At 38.5% G+C, this 16,134-nt stretch overlaps 1 protein-coding gene across 1 annotated transcript in view; it reads left to right on the forward strand.

Annotated features, from left to right (window-relative positions):
* Positions 1–16,134, forward strand: part of MetRS (methionyl-tRNA synthetase 1) — a 298,475-nt gene that overhangs the window by 88,640 nt on the left and 193,701 nt on the right. The window contains exon 7 of the mRNA XM_067147600.2: positions 5,759–5,875. Within this exon, the coding sequence (XP_067003701.2) occupies positions 5,759–5,875 (117 nt within the window). The remainder of the gene's footprint in view (positions 1–5,758; positions 5,876–16,134) is intronic.

The following is a 16,134-nucleotide window of genomic DNA, read 5'->3' on the forward strand; positions in this document are numbered from 1 at the left end:
GAAGCAAAATTCTTGGGAATGCTGACCAGACACCTGTCTATTTTGAAATGCCGTTGGAAAATACAGTGGATACGAAGGGTTCTAAAAGTGTAAGCATCGGAACAGGTGGTATCGAAAAGCAGCGATGCACGGTAATGTTGTGCGTATTAGTGGATGCAACCACACTCCCTCCATATGTGGTTCTGAAAAGGAAAACCCTTCCAAAAGGAAACTTGCCATTCGGTGTTTTTGTTAGAACATATGAGTCTAGCTGGATGGACAGTGCATTAGTTGAGGACTGGGTGAAGTGCATTTGGCAAAGTCACCCGGGAGCTTTGTTACAGAAACGTAACATGCTTGTGTTGGACAGTTACAGAGGACATACAACTGACGCCGTAAAAGATATGATGAGGAAAGGAAAAACCGATCTGACGATAATTCCCGGAGGACTCACTTCTATTCTACAACCTTTTGATGTGTGCATGAACCGGCCTTTCAAAACTGCAATGAAACAATTGTACTCCGAATGGATGTCTGGTGCTGATCACACGTTAACACCAACCGAATGAGTGAAGAGACCTGAAGTGGGACTGATATGCAGCTGGATCAAGACTGCATGGGCACACATTCCCAACGATCTAGTGTCCAAAAGCTTTAAGAAATGTAGAATTTCAAATTCAGAGGACGGTATTGAGAACGACTATTTGTGGAAAGATGCCAGTGACGAAAGTTCCTATAATACCAATATAATGGTCCGTTATTGGACATTATAAATTTTCCAGCTAACTCATTCTTGGTTGCCTGCGTTTCGCCCTCGTGTGCTAAGTTAGGCTCGTCAGTTGGGACTTAGCACACCACCCAAGACGCAAGGCTAGTGCATACCGTGGAGGCCACTGCATAGGCTACTTGAAGCCACCAGCAGTGCCAAAGCACTATGAGAGCTATGTCTCATTTTCAAAAATTGATGCCTGCCTGGCCATCAAATGATGTAGATGTTGATTCCCATAGGGAACCTATTTTTGAAAATGAGACATAGCTCTCATAGTGCATCGGCACTGCCGGTGGCTCCAAGTAGCCTATGCAGTGGCCTCCACAGTATGTACTAGCCTTGCGTCTTGGGTGGTGTGCTAAGTCCCAACTGACGAGCCTAACTTAGCACACGAGGGCAAAACGCAGGCAACCAAGAATGAGTTAGCTGGAAAATTTATAATGTCCAATAACGGACCATTATATTGGTATTATAAATTTACTCATTCGGGACAAACATCTACATCATTTGATGGCCAGGCAGGCATCAATTTTTGAAAATGAGACATAGCTCTCATAGTGCATTGGCACTGCTGGTGGCTTCAAGTAGCCTATGCAGTGGCCTCCACGGTATGCACTAGCCTTGCGTCTTGGATGGTGTGCTAAGTCCCAACTGACGAGCCTAACTTAGCACACGAGGGCAAAACGCAGGCAACCAAGAATGAGTTAGCTGGAAAATTTATAATGTCCAATAACGGACCATTATATTGGTATTATAAATTTACTCATTCGGGACTAATATTTTAGGTTCCCTATGGGAATCAACATCTACATCGAAAGTTCCTATGGTGAAACTTCAGATGACGATGGTGAATTGTGAATGATCTGAGTATTGGACTGATTTTATTTAAGATTTTTTTGATTATTTTATTAATTGTAAAGTGTTTGAATTTATATTTGTGGTATATTTGAAGAAAATTAAATGGGTATGTAAGTTATTTTATTTTTTTATTTTTATCCATATTTTGCTGTCTCAAATTTAGGGTGATATAGATGTTGATTCCCATAGGGAACCTGAATTATCTGTCCCGAATGAGTAAATTTATAATACCAATATAAATGGTCCATTATTGGACATTATAAATTTTCCAGCTAACTCATTCCTGGTTGCCAGCTTTTCACTCCAGTGTGTTAAGTTGGGCTCATCGGTTGGTAAATAGCACACCCACCAAGATGCATGGCTAGTGCATACCGCGACGGTCATTGCGTAGGCTACTTGGAGCCACCGGCAGTGCCGATGCACTATGAGAGACTTCGTCTCATTACCAAAATCAACCAGGATGAAAGCAGTAATTGCACCTATCTGTAAGCAAGGGAACAGGAAGGATTGCAACAACCAACGAGGTATTTCTCTTATCGGTATACCAGGCAAGGTGTTAACTGGCATTTTGGAAGGGAGGGTGCGATCAGTGGTTGATGGTAAGTTGGATGAAAACCAATGTGGTTTCAGACCACAGAGAGGCTGTCGGTATCAGATTTTCAGTATGTGCCATGAAATTGAAAAATGCTACGAGAGGAATGAACAGTTATGTTTCGTAGATCTAGAGAAGGCATATGACAGAGTACTGAGGGAAAAGACGTTCGCCGTATGGGGGGACTATGGGATCTAGGGTAGACTGTTAAAAGCAATGAAGGGCATTTATGTTGACAATGGGCTACCGTTTGATGGTAGAATGAGTTTGTGATTCAAGGTCCTTACGGGGGTTAAACAAGGTTGTAATCTTTCACCTTTGTTGTTCACAGTTACATGGATCATCTACTGAAAGATATACAGTGGTAGGAAGGGGTTCAGTAAGGTGGAAATGTAGTTGGCCTATATGAAATTAATAGTTTAGTTTAACAGCTCCACCTTTTCATTACAAAATTTTTGTAATGCGGGTTACATTACAAATGAAACATTTATTTGGTACTTGGGACTATTATGTTGTGCAGTTCGTGTTGTTGGCTGATGATGACCTTGACCTTAGGTCGAAACTAGTACCAAATGTGTAATGTGACCCGCATTACAAAAATTTTGTATTGAAAAGGTGGAACTGGTTAACTAAACTCTTAATTTTATATGTAATCACAGTCCAATACGGACCATTCAACATGAAGTTTGGCCTATGCCTACGACTTGGTCTTAATGGCAGATTGTGCTGAAAGGCCGCACTCTAATATCTTGGAACTTGAAAATAGGTGCAATGAGTACAATTATGAGAATTAGCTTTTCCAAGACTAAAGTGATGTCAGTAGGTAAGAAACCCAAGAAACTGGAACAGGTAGATCATTTCAAGTATTTAGGTTGTGTATACTCCCAGGATGGTAGTATAGCGAGATTGAATCAAGGTGCAACAAAGCTAATGCAGTGAGCTTGCTGCGTTGCGGGAGTGGAAGCTGAGTGGACTCATGTCTTATTCATAAGTCAGAAGTAACAGTCATGAAAGTAGTGAGAATGATCACTGGTACAAACAGGTGGGAACAATGGCAGGAGGTTACTTTGAATCAGCTGATAAAGGCTAAGTTAGGAATGAACTCGACTGATGGAGTTATACGTATAAACCTGCATCGGTGGTGGGGCCATGTGAGGTGAATGGAGGAGGTTAGGTTACCTATAATCGGCTCGGTCATGGAGGGTAAGAGAAGTAGAGGGAGAGCAAGGCAATGATGGTTAAACTCACTTCAAATGATTTAAAGATAAGAGGTATAGAACTAAACGAGTCCACAGAACTTATAATACCAATATAATGGTCCGTTATTGGACATTATAAATTTTCCAGCTAACTCATTCTTGGTTGACTGCATTTCGCCCTCGTGTGCTAAGTTAGGCTCGTGGTGTGCTAAGTCCCAACTGACGAGCCTAACTTAGCACACGAGGGCGAAACGCAGGCAACCGAGAATGAGTTAGCTGGAAAATTTATAATGTCCAGTAACGGACCATTATATTGGTACTATAAATTTACTCATTCGGGACAAATATTTTAGGTTCCCTATGGGAATCAATATCTACATCATTTGATGGCCAGGCAGGCATCAATTTTTGAAAATGAGACATAGCTCTCATAGTGCATTGGCACTGCTGGTGGCTTCAAGTAACCTATGCAGTGGCCTCCACGGTATGCACTAGCCTTGCGTCTTAGGTGGTGTGCTAAGTCTCAACTGACGAGCCTAACTTAGCACACGAGGGCGAAACGCATGCAACCAAGAATGAGTTAGCTGGAAAATTTATAATGTCCAATAACGGACCATTATATTGGTATTATAAATTTACTCATTCGGGACAAATATTTTAGGTTCCCCATGGGAATCAATATCTACATCATTTGATGGCCAGGCAGGCATCAATTTTTGAAAATGAGACATAGCTCTCATAGTGCATTGGCACTGCTGGTGGCTTCAAGTAGCCTATGCAGTGGCCTCCACAGTATGCACTAGCCTTGCGTCTTGGATGGTGTGCTAAGTCCCAACTGACGAGCCTAACTTAGCACACGAGGGCGAAACGCAGGCAACCAAGAATGACTTAGCTGGAAAATTTATAATGTCCAATAACGGACCATTATATTGGTATTATAAATTTACTCATTCGGGACAATTATTTTAGGTTCCCTATGGGAATCAATATCTACATCATCCACAGAACTTGTTACAGTTAGATGATTGTGTCATCATTTAATAAATCACAGAGGCTTGCAGACTGAACTTTGAAAGGTATAAGAGTCTATAATGGAGTATGTACCTACAAAAAAGAAATGTTTATCAATAAATGCAAAAATAAAACACTACAACGCAGTTATAAAACTGGAAGCTACATATGCACCAGAAACACTTTTTCACCTGAATAAACAATCAAAAGACTGACAGACTTCAGAAAATTGAAAGGAGGTTTGGAAGAATTTCATGAACAAAAAAAATACCAGAAAGATGGACAGCGGTGGATAATACCTATCAAAGTCATGTACTAAGAGCTAGAAACCGTTACAGATGCTCCAAATAAGAGGAAACTGGGATTTTTTTGGACATATCATGAGAATGCAGTATTCAAGACTTCTGAAACAACTAGTACAACACAATCACGTCTCAAGAAATACCACAACAGGATGTAAAATGGTTCAGAGAAGTAAGAGAGGATCTGAAGGAAATAGGCCTTACAACAGGAGACACCACAAATAAGATAAAGTTGAATACCAATCTTCAGAATACAAACCTTTGCTTTACCCTTATGCGAAACAAACCCACAACACACACATTTTCAACCGAGGAAAGAGCACAAAGATCTGAGCGTCTGAAGAAGTACTGGGAGGACCGCGAAATCCTGAACAATCACTTCAAAGAGACCTGAATGATGCACTGACTAAAGTGATCCTATGTGGTCATAAAACAAAAAGGAGATGAAGAAGTATATAAAACTTAATATATGTTTGAACTCCCTTGGACTGCCTGAAAATGCTGTTTGCTATTAAGCTCAAAAACCCTGGGTTTACCTAAGCTGTTCTGCTGTGTGCGTGGTGTCCTACCAGGATTTTAGAGGCTTAGAGATATAGTATTTCAGTACATAGAATTTAATGTCAGTGATAGGAGAACGTCGATGACAGGACAAAATTTCAGGTTATATTCTGGTATATTCTTCAACATTATCACCAATTCATAAAAATTACTAATTGTCTGTATCAGTATTTTTTTTTTCTGTGCTATGCTTTAGCCTGTATCAGTTTAAAATAAATGTACAATATTATATTTCATACACTTTTATTTTACTTTTAGCTATATGCAAATGTGATTTTAATTTCTCGTTAATATTGTCACGGGACATTACCTTATATACCAGAACTGTTTTCTTCAAAGCATTCAATTACAAATGTATAAGCATTAAAAAATGCTTAAATGTACAAATCAAAATGCCTTTCTGATTTCTAAACCCTAGAAATCACCACCCCTACTTATACCATTATAAAGCCTACTGTACTTTTTACCGTGAGTTTTCCTTGTGTTGCAGATTACCTGTAGCTGGTGAAAGGAACATTTTTGTCACATCAGCATTACCTTACGTCAACAATGTTCCTCACTTGGGTAATATAATTGGCTGTGTACTCTCTGCTGATGTATTTGCCAGGTGAGTGCATTAACAGTAATGTTTTAGTGCTCAAAGAACTACTACCTCTTTCTGTGTAATCCAAATAAACATAAGAGGTTCTTTCTATAAAAATATTGATTTAACTGTAAGGGTTTTAGTGTGTGGATTTTTAAGTTATTATTGTAAATATTATTTAGGTATCAGTGAAAAATATACTGTAGTGAAATTTTGTTGTACTGAAATAAGCCAGTTCTTAAGAATTCTTCTGTTATATCCATTAAGGATGTATATTACTTCAGCATAAATGTACAGATTAAAAAAAAAAAAAAAAATTAATATTGATTAGTTAATAAGAACATTGGGATATGTGTGAAAGAAGATTTCTGTAAATTTCAGAATATCAAATTTTACTTTGTTCTGGTACACTACTTTTTGAAATAGTCTGAGATTTTTCTTCTGAACACTCACAGACACAAAAGAACATTTGAGACAGTCATCAACCACTGCACATGATTTTAAGACAAATTGAGGTACAGTACATCACTTCGTGACAGAGGAAAATGTTTGTTGCCTGCACAAGAGTCAAACTCTGTTGAACTCTTGGAGGCATCTTCCTCTTCCATCTCGGCATCACATAGATTTCTATCACTCCTAATGTCTTCCACAATTTCATCATCAGTGATTTCTTTTTACCCTAACACATCGCAGTTCACTTTAATGTTGTCGGCAATATTCATGCTTGTTGGCACATACCACTTTTCACACAAACTCTTCCAGTTTTCCTCCGTTTCTGTGTCATCTAAACATCCACTTTCTGTGTAGAGATGGGTGAAGTGATACTGACGACTGTTTTGAAACATGATATAGACGTTGATTCCCATAGAGAATCTGAAATATTTGTCCCAAATGAGTAAATTTATAATACCAATATAAATGGTCCGTTATTGGACATCATAAAGTTTCCAGCTAACTCATTCCTGGTTGCCAGCGTTTCACCCCCCGTGTGCTAGGTTGGGCTCATCAGTTGGAACCTAGCACAGCGAATTGCTTCGAAACAGTGTGTCGACACACAGCGCACTTCCGTCTCGGACTGCAGGAGAAACATTGCTCGTATATGCAGTACCTTGACAGTGTTTCTTAATGGCGTGGTGAAGCAGTGTATTGAAACACGGCGCAGTTCCGTCTCGGACTGCAAGAGAGACAGTGCTCCTATACGCAGTATCTCAACAGTGTTTCGTGATGGCGTGGTGAAACATGAACCACGCTTCATAGCTAAGTTCACTTCACTGAACAAATTTTTCAGCATTCTGGTAACAATAAAATATGAGGTTCATGAAATATTTAATGAGTAATTGTACAAAACACAGTATGATAAATAGATGATGTACAGTATAATAGTACCATTATATAGGGCCTAGTAATAAACTTAATTTGTTTCATCACTAAGCGTTTCCAATGATACTAAAAGGGGTGAGTTTTACAGTTGAAAGCACACTGAAACTAACTAATTTGAATACAGTAGAACCCCGTTTATCCTTTAAAAAAAGGGCGCAGAGCCACTTCGGTTGATGCGTTTTTTCGGATGACACATGGTAAATATTTTCGGAAGTTAAATGTCGGAATAAAAATGCATAAACTCTGTTAAGCAAAGGTGCATACTGTATATTAACTTTAAAATGTTTACATAATGTCACTGAACCTCCTCTGCGAACCATGTGACCTTGCCGCGGTGGGGAGGCTTGCGTGTCCCAATGATGCAGATAGTCGAGCCGCAGGTGCAACCATATCGGATGGGTATCTGTTGAGAGACCAGACTAACGAATGGTTCATTGAAAGGGGGGTAGCAGCCTTTCGATAGTTGCTCGGGCAGCAGTCTAGATGATTGACTGATACAGCCTTGTAATAATACTCAACATGGCTTAGCTGTGTTGATACTGCTACACGGCTGAAAGCAATGGGAAACTACAGCCGTAACCAACTTCCGAGGACATGCAGCTCTCTCTGTATGAATGATGTACTGATGATGGCTTCTTCCCGGGTAAAATATTCCGGAGGTAAACTAGTCCCCCATTCGGATCTCCGGGTGGGGACTACACGAGAGGGGGTGATCATCAGGAAGATGGATACTGACATTCTGCGAGTCAGAGCGTGGAATGTTAGAAGTTTGAATCGTTGTGGTAGGTTAGAGAACCTGAAAAGGGGGATGGATAGGCTAAAGTTAGATGTAGTTGGTATAAGTGAAGTACGTTGGCAGGAAGAACAAGATTTTTGGTCAGGCGACTACCGAATTATCAACATAAAATCAAACAGGGGAAATGCAGGAGTTGGTTTAATAATGAATAAGAAAATAGGGCAGCGGGTAAGCTACTACGACCAGCATAGTGAAAGAATTATTGTCGTCAAGATAGACACCAAACCAATGCCCTCCACAATAGTGCAGGTCTATATGCCTACTAGTTCAGCGGATGATGGAGAAATCGAAAGAATATATGAGGAGATAGAAGATTTAATACAATATGTAAAAGGTGACGAGAATCTAATTGTGATGGGAGACTGGAATGCAGTGGTAGGCCAAGGAAGAGAAGGTAACACAGTAGGAGAATTTGGATTGGGACAAAGGAACGAAAGAGGAAGTCGGCTGGTTGAATTCTGCACTGATCATAATTTAGTCCTTGCCAATACTTGGTTCAAACACCACAAACGACGGCTGTATACGTGGATGAGACCTGGAGACACTGGAAGGTATCAAATAGACTTCATTATGATTAGGCAGAGATTCAGAAACCGGGTGTTGGATTGCAAAACTTTCCCAGGAGCAGACATGGACTCTGACCATAACTTGTTGGTCATGAAATGCCATCTGAAATTGAAGAAATTGAAGAAAGGAAAGAATGCAAAAAGATGGGATCTAGACAAGTTGAAAGAAAAGAGTGTAAGGGATTGTTTCAAGGAACATGTTGCACAAGGACTAAATGAAAAGGCTGAAGGAAACACTATAGAGGAAAAGTGGAGAGTCATGAAAAATGAAGTCAGTAGGGCTGCTGAAGAAATGTTAAGAGGGAAGAAAAGATCAACTAAGAATCAGTGGATAACTCAGGAGATACTAAACCTGATTGATGAACGACGAAAATACAAGAATGCTAGAAATGAAGAGGGCAGAAAAGAATACAGATGATTAAAAAATCAAGTGGATAGAAAGTTCAAGGTAGCTAAGAAAGAATGGCTGAAGGAGAAGTGCAAGGATGTCGAAGGCTGTATGGTCCTGTGTAAGGTAGATGCTGTATACAGGAAAATCAAGGAAACCTTTGGAGAAAGGAAATCTAGGTGTATGAATATTAAGAGCTCAGATGGAAAGCCACTTCTAGGGAAAGAAGACAGAGCAGAAAGATTGCAGGAGCATATCCAACAGTTGTATCAAGGTAAAGATGTAAATAATTTGGTTCTGGAACATGAAGAGACTGTTGATGCTGATGAAATGGGAGACCCAATTTTGAGGTCAGAGTTTGACAGAGCTGTGAGTGACCTCAACAGGAACAAGGTACCTGGAATTGATGACATTCCCTCTGAATTTCTGACTGCCTTAGTAGACACCAGCATGGCAAGGTTATTTCATTTAGTGTGCAAGATGTATGAGACAGGAGAAGTCCCATCCGATTTTCGGAAGAATGTTGTTATACCTATTCCCAAGAAAGCCGGTGCTGACAGGTGTGAAAACTACCGCACCATTAGTTTAATATCTCATGCCTGCAAAATTTTAACACGTATTATTTACAGAAGAATGGAAAAACAAGTTGAAGCTGAGTTGGGAGAAGATCAATTTGGCTTCAGAAGAAATGTAGGCACACGTGAAGCAATACTGACTTTACGTCTAATCTTAGAGGATCGAATCAAGAAGGACAAGCCCACGTACATGGCATTCGTAGATTGATTGATTTATTTATTTATTTATTTATTTATTTATTTATTTATTTATTTATTTATTTATTTATTTATTTATTTATTTATTTATTTTATTTTATTTTATTTTATTTATTTATTTAAGCACAAGATACAGCTGCACTGAGCAAATTTCACTTGCACTGTAGAAAAGGCATTCGATAATGTTGATTGGACCAAGCTATTTATGATTCTGAAGATGATAGGGATCAGATACCGAGAACGAAGAATTATCTACAATCTGTATAAAAATCAGTCTGCAGTGATAAGAATCGAGGGCTTTGAAAAAGAAGCAGCAATCCAGAAAGGAGTGAGGCACGGCTGCAGTTTGTCCCCTCTCCTTTTCAATGTTTACATAGAACAGGCAGTAAAGGAAATCAAAGAGAAATTTGGAAAGGGAATCACAGTCCAAGGAGAGGAAATCAAAACCTTGAGATTTGCCGATGATATTGTTATTTTATCTGAGACTGTAGAAGATCTCGAGAAGTTGCTGAATGGTATGGATGAAGTCTTGGGTAAGGAGTACAAGATGAAAATAAATAAGTCCAAAACACATATAAAAATATATACAAGTATGTACAAAGTCAGGGGAGTAAAATGAGATACTCTTTAGATGCAGAGTCGACTTTGCACTGATCAGCTTAAGCAGAGAAATTTGGCAGTTGATGTATTAAGTGACCAAGCCGTGTTGATGGGCAGCATTGTTGATTGTTGGAGTTGTGCAGAATGTGTCATTTTACATTGTGTTCTTTATTTCGAGGACCTACTGAATTCCATGAGTGTATAATTTTTACAACACAGAGCACCTTATTCGTACTTTTGTTCCAGATTTCTTAGTATGTATTATTTACTTGTATTAACTATTACTCACCTGTATCACACGTAATATCTCTCATTTTCATTCACAACATTTCAACCACACTTCACATTGTAAATTATATATCCATAAGATTCTTACCGTTAAATAACATGTTTTAGGATTTCGCCATAAATTGTGTATGCTTTAATATGGCTGATGATGACCCTGAGGAGGGTTGAAACTAGTCCCATATAATTTAAATATTGTAAATACATCTTAGTATTGAACAGGTGGAAACCTCTACTGTGTTATAATTCATATGTTATTCTCAGTTCAATACGGACCAACAACATGAAATTCATAACCCTTGATGGGGATCATCTTACCATGGTACACATCCTTACAGAGTGCGTGGACCTGGTGGATCTGCGCCCTAGTCCAAAACTCCCGAGTACCATCCCCCTCATCCTGTGAGATGACGAGCAGTCAGCAGACCTTGTCATCCATTTTATGACGGATAGTGGTTAGTTTTATCGCATATAAATATAGTGCTTCGTATTAGTCTTCGTATTATTGTTCACTATGTTTTATTAATTCGAATCTGTTTTGACATTTTAATGTGTTAAAAAAAATAGTAATATGCAGGATGTATTATTGCATTTTAAGGCATTGTCTTATTCTACCATAATCTATCATCCATCATTTTACCGAAAATGAAGCATTGCAAATTAGATCCACTGATTATTTTACATTCACAATCATTGTTCATCTTCATTTGTTTAAAATTCTAGTCAGTGGATACATTTTAAAATTTTAATTATTATATCATGTTGTCCATTAGGTGCAAATGGCCTTAGATGTTAGGCCTCTTTAAACAGCAAATATCAGTATCATCATCATCATCAGTTTAACACACTAAATCTAGCATCATCATATACAAATTCACATACAACTCTATAAATATTTCCAGAGCTTAATACTACGGCTTACAATACTATAGGTTGAGCTTACTACTAGCTTAGCATTACATCACCGTTGTATATAAATTCACATGTACGTTAAGTATTTCAAAATTTTACACCATGACTTACAGTAGATTGAGCGGCCCAATTACTAACTTTTTCTTATCATTGTAAACACAGCATCTTCATAAACAGATCCACACATACTGTACCTTAAATAATTCAGATGCCTTAATTTATTTTATTTTACATTTTATGGCCTACATTGGACCACTCTAAGTCTCTTTCATTCTTCTTGATTTCTTGATTTCCTGTCAGCCCAATATTTTTTCATTCTGATAGACGCCGCCTTCCTTTGTTCTTAATACTACAATTTACAGTGCATTAAAATGTGACACCATCACACAGAAATTTACACAAAATTTACAGAATGCTGGAGTCAGTTCTTGAACCATCTTACATTTTTGGGAAAAGGCTCTAAGGCAGCTGCAAGTAATGCATTCCAGTCATCAATTCCCTGATTTATATACAAATATTTACCATAGTTAGCTTTCTGCGATCTACCTTTTACTTTATGCTGATCTGTCCTGCTTATGTGATAGGGTTTTTCTAGTCGACTGTTCAACTCTCCCCAAGTTGGCTTATTCGCGTAGGTATTATACATGGCACATAACTGTGTTCGTTTCCTTCTAGTCCCCAGTGTCTCCCACCCAAGTTTTTCTATCATACTTGACACACTACTTCTAGGATTGAAATCATTAAGCACGAATCTTGCAGCCTTTCGCTGTACTATCTCAAGTTCCTTAATGAGTCCTGTTTGGTATGGATCCCATATGGCTGCTCCATATTCCAGGACTTGCCTAATGAGTGATATATAGCCCTGCGGCTTGCCTGGAAACTGCTGCCCTTTAGCACCCTCATTACGAAGAGTAAGGACCTGTACACTTTGCTAATTAAACCTCCCACGTGGGTGTTCCATTTTAGATCTCTCTTTATCGGGCGAGTTGACCGTGCGGTTAGGGGCCCGCAGCTGTGAGCTTGCATCTGGGAGATAGTGGGTTCGAATCCCACTGTCGGCAGCCTTGAAGATGGTTTTCTGTAGTTTCTCATTTTTCACACCAGTCAAATGCTGGGGCTGTACCTTAATTAAAGCCATGGCCACTTCCTTCCAGTCCTAGCCCTTTCCTATCCCATCGTCGTCATAAGACCTATCTGTGTCAGTGCGATGTAAAGCCACTATCAAAAAAAAAAAAATCTCTTTTTATGTAGATTCGTAGGTACTTGCACGAGTCACTCTCAACCAGAGTGTCCATCCAAGACAATGTTCAAAGTCCCGTTGCCTACGTTCTTTTCCCATTGTTATGAGACTGCATTTTCAAGAATTTATTTTCATTTTGTAATCTAGTGCCCACTCATGGAGTATATGTATATCGGCTTTAATAACCTATTATCACTATTATTCTGTATTTTTCTGTTTATTATGCAGTCGTCTGCAAACAGTCTGCATTCACTTCGAATTTTATTTGGCAGATCGTTGATAAATGCCGTAAATAGGAGTGGCCCTACAACATTACCCTGTACTACTCCCGACATAGTAACTTCTTCGGAGTATTCACTTCCCACCTTTACCCTCTGTGTGCGGTTTGTCAGAAATTCACGGACCCACAGAACCACCCTTTTATGAATGTATGTTTCCACCATTTTTCTGATCAGAATGTCATGTTGTACTACATCAAATGCTTTAGCAAAATCAATCACAATAGCATCAACTTGCATACCGGTACCTTTGTCTAATGACTCACTAATATCTTGAAAGAGTGACAGCATTGTTACCAAAGAGTGTCTACATTTTTCTGGACCCCTTCGTATATTGACAGGGTGGACCTAACTATTAACCGTAGTTTATTTATATATGTTAATCGGACTCAATATGGTTCCAGTAGACAAATAAAGACATATGGTTTCTGATTTCAAAGGACAAAGAATATGTTTTGAACTGGCTTTCATGTTTCCACAAGAAATCGGAGTTCAAGGTCAACTTATTTTCGTATATGCAGTCTATTCATGTAGTGAAAACAAAGGCTAGCATACCAGTAAGAGATTGTTTGCAGAAAGATGTAGTTCAACGGAAGGAGCCGCAACAATTTATTGTAGATGAAAACTTTGATTTGAAGGATTTCATTAGTATTTTAAGTGAAAGAGACGCTTATTTTATGATAATTTGATTTATATGTATTTTTAATGCCTTTGTTGGCGAGATGTAGTGTTTACAGTGCACTATGTCTTCTGGTAAGGGCTATATCAAATTTGTTACTTTCATTGACCTGTCTCAGTCTCATCCTTGGCTTTGACAATATGAAAGTGACTGAGGTATGAGTGATGCTAGTAATACCATTCCTTATGCAGCCAGTCCCTGTTATGAATGGTGTGAAAATATCGCTTATAGGGTCGGTTGGTGCGTGCATTTCAGTGGGCTTGGCAGAATGATATGTAATAGCAACAGCTGGCTTGGTGAGGAAAGCAACGGGAAACTACCTCACTCCTCATTTCCCTAGTACGCCTCTTCAGTGACGCCTAGGCTATTTATGACAGCTGTTGGCGGAGCTGCAGAGGATCAAACCAGCCTTCGGGCTGAATACCCAACACAACATCTATATATATAAAATAAGAGTTTTGTCTGTACATTGCTCAGAATTTGAAAAGAATGGTATTTCTGTATCGGTCATGTCCACAGTAACAAGGAAATGCATTTTTTACTTTTCCGTAATTTCTGTCTGTCTGTCTGTATGTATGTACACGCATCACGAGAAAACGGCTGAAGAGAATTTTATGAAAATCGGAATGTAAAGTCGGGTGATGAACCGCTACAATCTAGGCTATAAATTATTTTAATCACGCTGAGTCAAATGGTAGTTTAGGGGAAGGTCTGAAATTTAATTTTCAAATATTTATGTTATTAGTGGTCGTGTCTTAATGAAAATCGCTAGACAAAGATGGAAAATAAGTCGCTACAATATAGGCTATACACGCTGAAAAAAATGGTAGTTTAGGGGAAGGCCTAAAATTTAATTGTCAAATATTTATTTTATTAGTGGTCGTAACTTCACGAAAATTGGTATGCAAAGTCGGGAAATAGGGCGCTATAATCTAGGCTATAAATTATTTTAATCACGCTGAGTGAAATGGTAGTTTCGGGGAAGGCCTGAAATGTAATCTATATATAAAAAAAGTGTTTTGCCTGTACATTGCTCAGAATTTGAAATGAATGGTATTTATGTATCTGTCATGTCCACAGTAACAAGGAAATGCATTTTTTACTTTTCCGTAATGTCTGTCTGTCTGTCTGTCTGTCTGTCTGTCTGTCTGTCTGTCTGTCTGTCTGTCTGTCTGTCTGTCTGTATGATTGTACACGCATCAATAGAAAACGGCTGAAGAAAATTTAATGAAAATCGGTATGTAATGTCGGGTGATGAACCACTACAAGCTCGGCTATAAATTATTTTATTCACACTGAGTGAAATGGTAGTTTAGGAGAAGGACTGAAATGTAATTCTCAAATAAGTTATTTATATTATTAGTTGTCGTATCGATAAATCTATATGTATAAAATAAGAGTTTTGTCTGTACATTACTGAGAATTTGAAAAGAATGGTATTTCTATATCGGTCATGTCCATAGTGACAACGAAATGCATTTTTTACTTTTCCGTAATTTCTGTCTCTCTGTATGTATGTATGTACACGCATCATGATAAAACGGCTGAAGAGAATTTAATGAAAATCGGTATGTAATGACGGGTGATGAGCCACTGCAATCTAGGCTACAAATTATTTTATTCACGCTGAGTGAAATGGTAGTTTAGGGGAAGGTCTGAAATGTAATTCTCAAATAAATTATGTTATTAGTGGTCGTATCGATAAATACTACATAACTAACTTAACTTTAGTTATGTCGTAAGTTAGTAGTAGTTATGTAAGAAGTTATTAAATTTCCGATCACTTATGTCTCATACATTGTTACCGTACCGCATATAATTGGAGATATTCATGAATTTGGATTTTTGTTACTAAGTCCATATCAGCGCCGAGTCACGAGAAAATGGGTAAAGAGAATTTAGTGGAAATCGGCGTGTAAAGTCTGAGAATAAGGAACTACAGTCTACGATATAAATAATTTTGTAAGACACCCTAATATCACAGAGTCGAAAGAAAACTAATGTGAAGGCCTGCAATATAGAAGGCTCATGAACTTTATCAACAATAACACTACATAGACCATTGTTTGTTGTGATGTGCTTTTTGTCTTCTGTTTCCTCTCATCTCCGATAGATAGGATTACTGCAGCGTACTGAGGTTTTTTTTAATTTGCTTGACGTAGCACCGACACAGATAGGTCTTATGGCGACGATGGGATAGGAAATGAATAGTGGTGTGAAGGAAGCGGCCTTGGCTTTAAGGTACAGCCTGGTGTGACTGGTGTGAAAATGGGAAACCACGGAAAACCATCTTTTATTTTTCTTAACGTCGCACCGACACAGATATGTCTTATGGCGACGATGGGATAGGAAATGTCTAGGAAGTGGAAGGAAGCGGCCGTGGCTT

This window comes from Anabrus simplex, chromosome 5 (genome assembly GCF_040414725.1).
Source record: "Anabrus simplex isolate iqAnaSimp1 chromosome 5, ASM4041472v1, whole genome shotgun sequence".
NCBI lineage: Eukaryota > Metazoa > Arthropoda > Insecta > Orthoptera > Tettigoniidae > Anabrus > Anabrus simplex.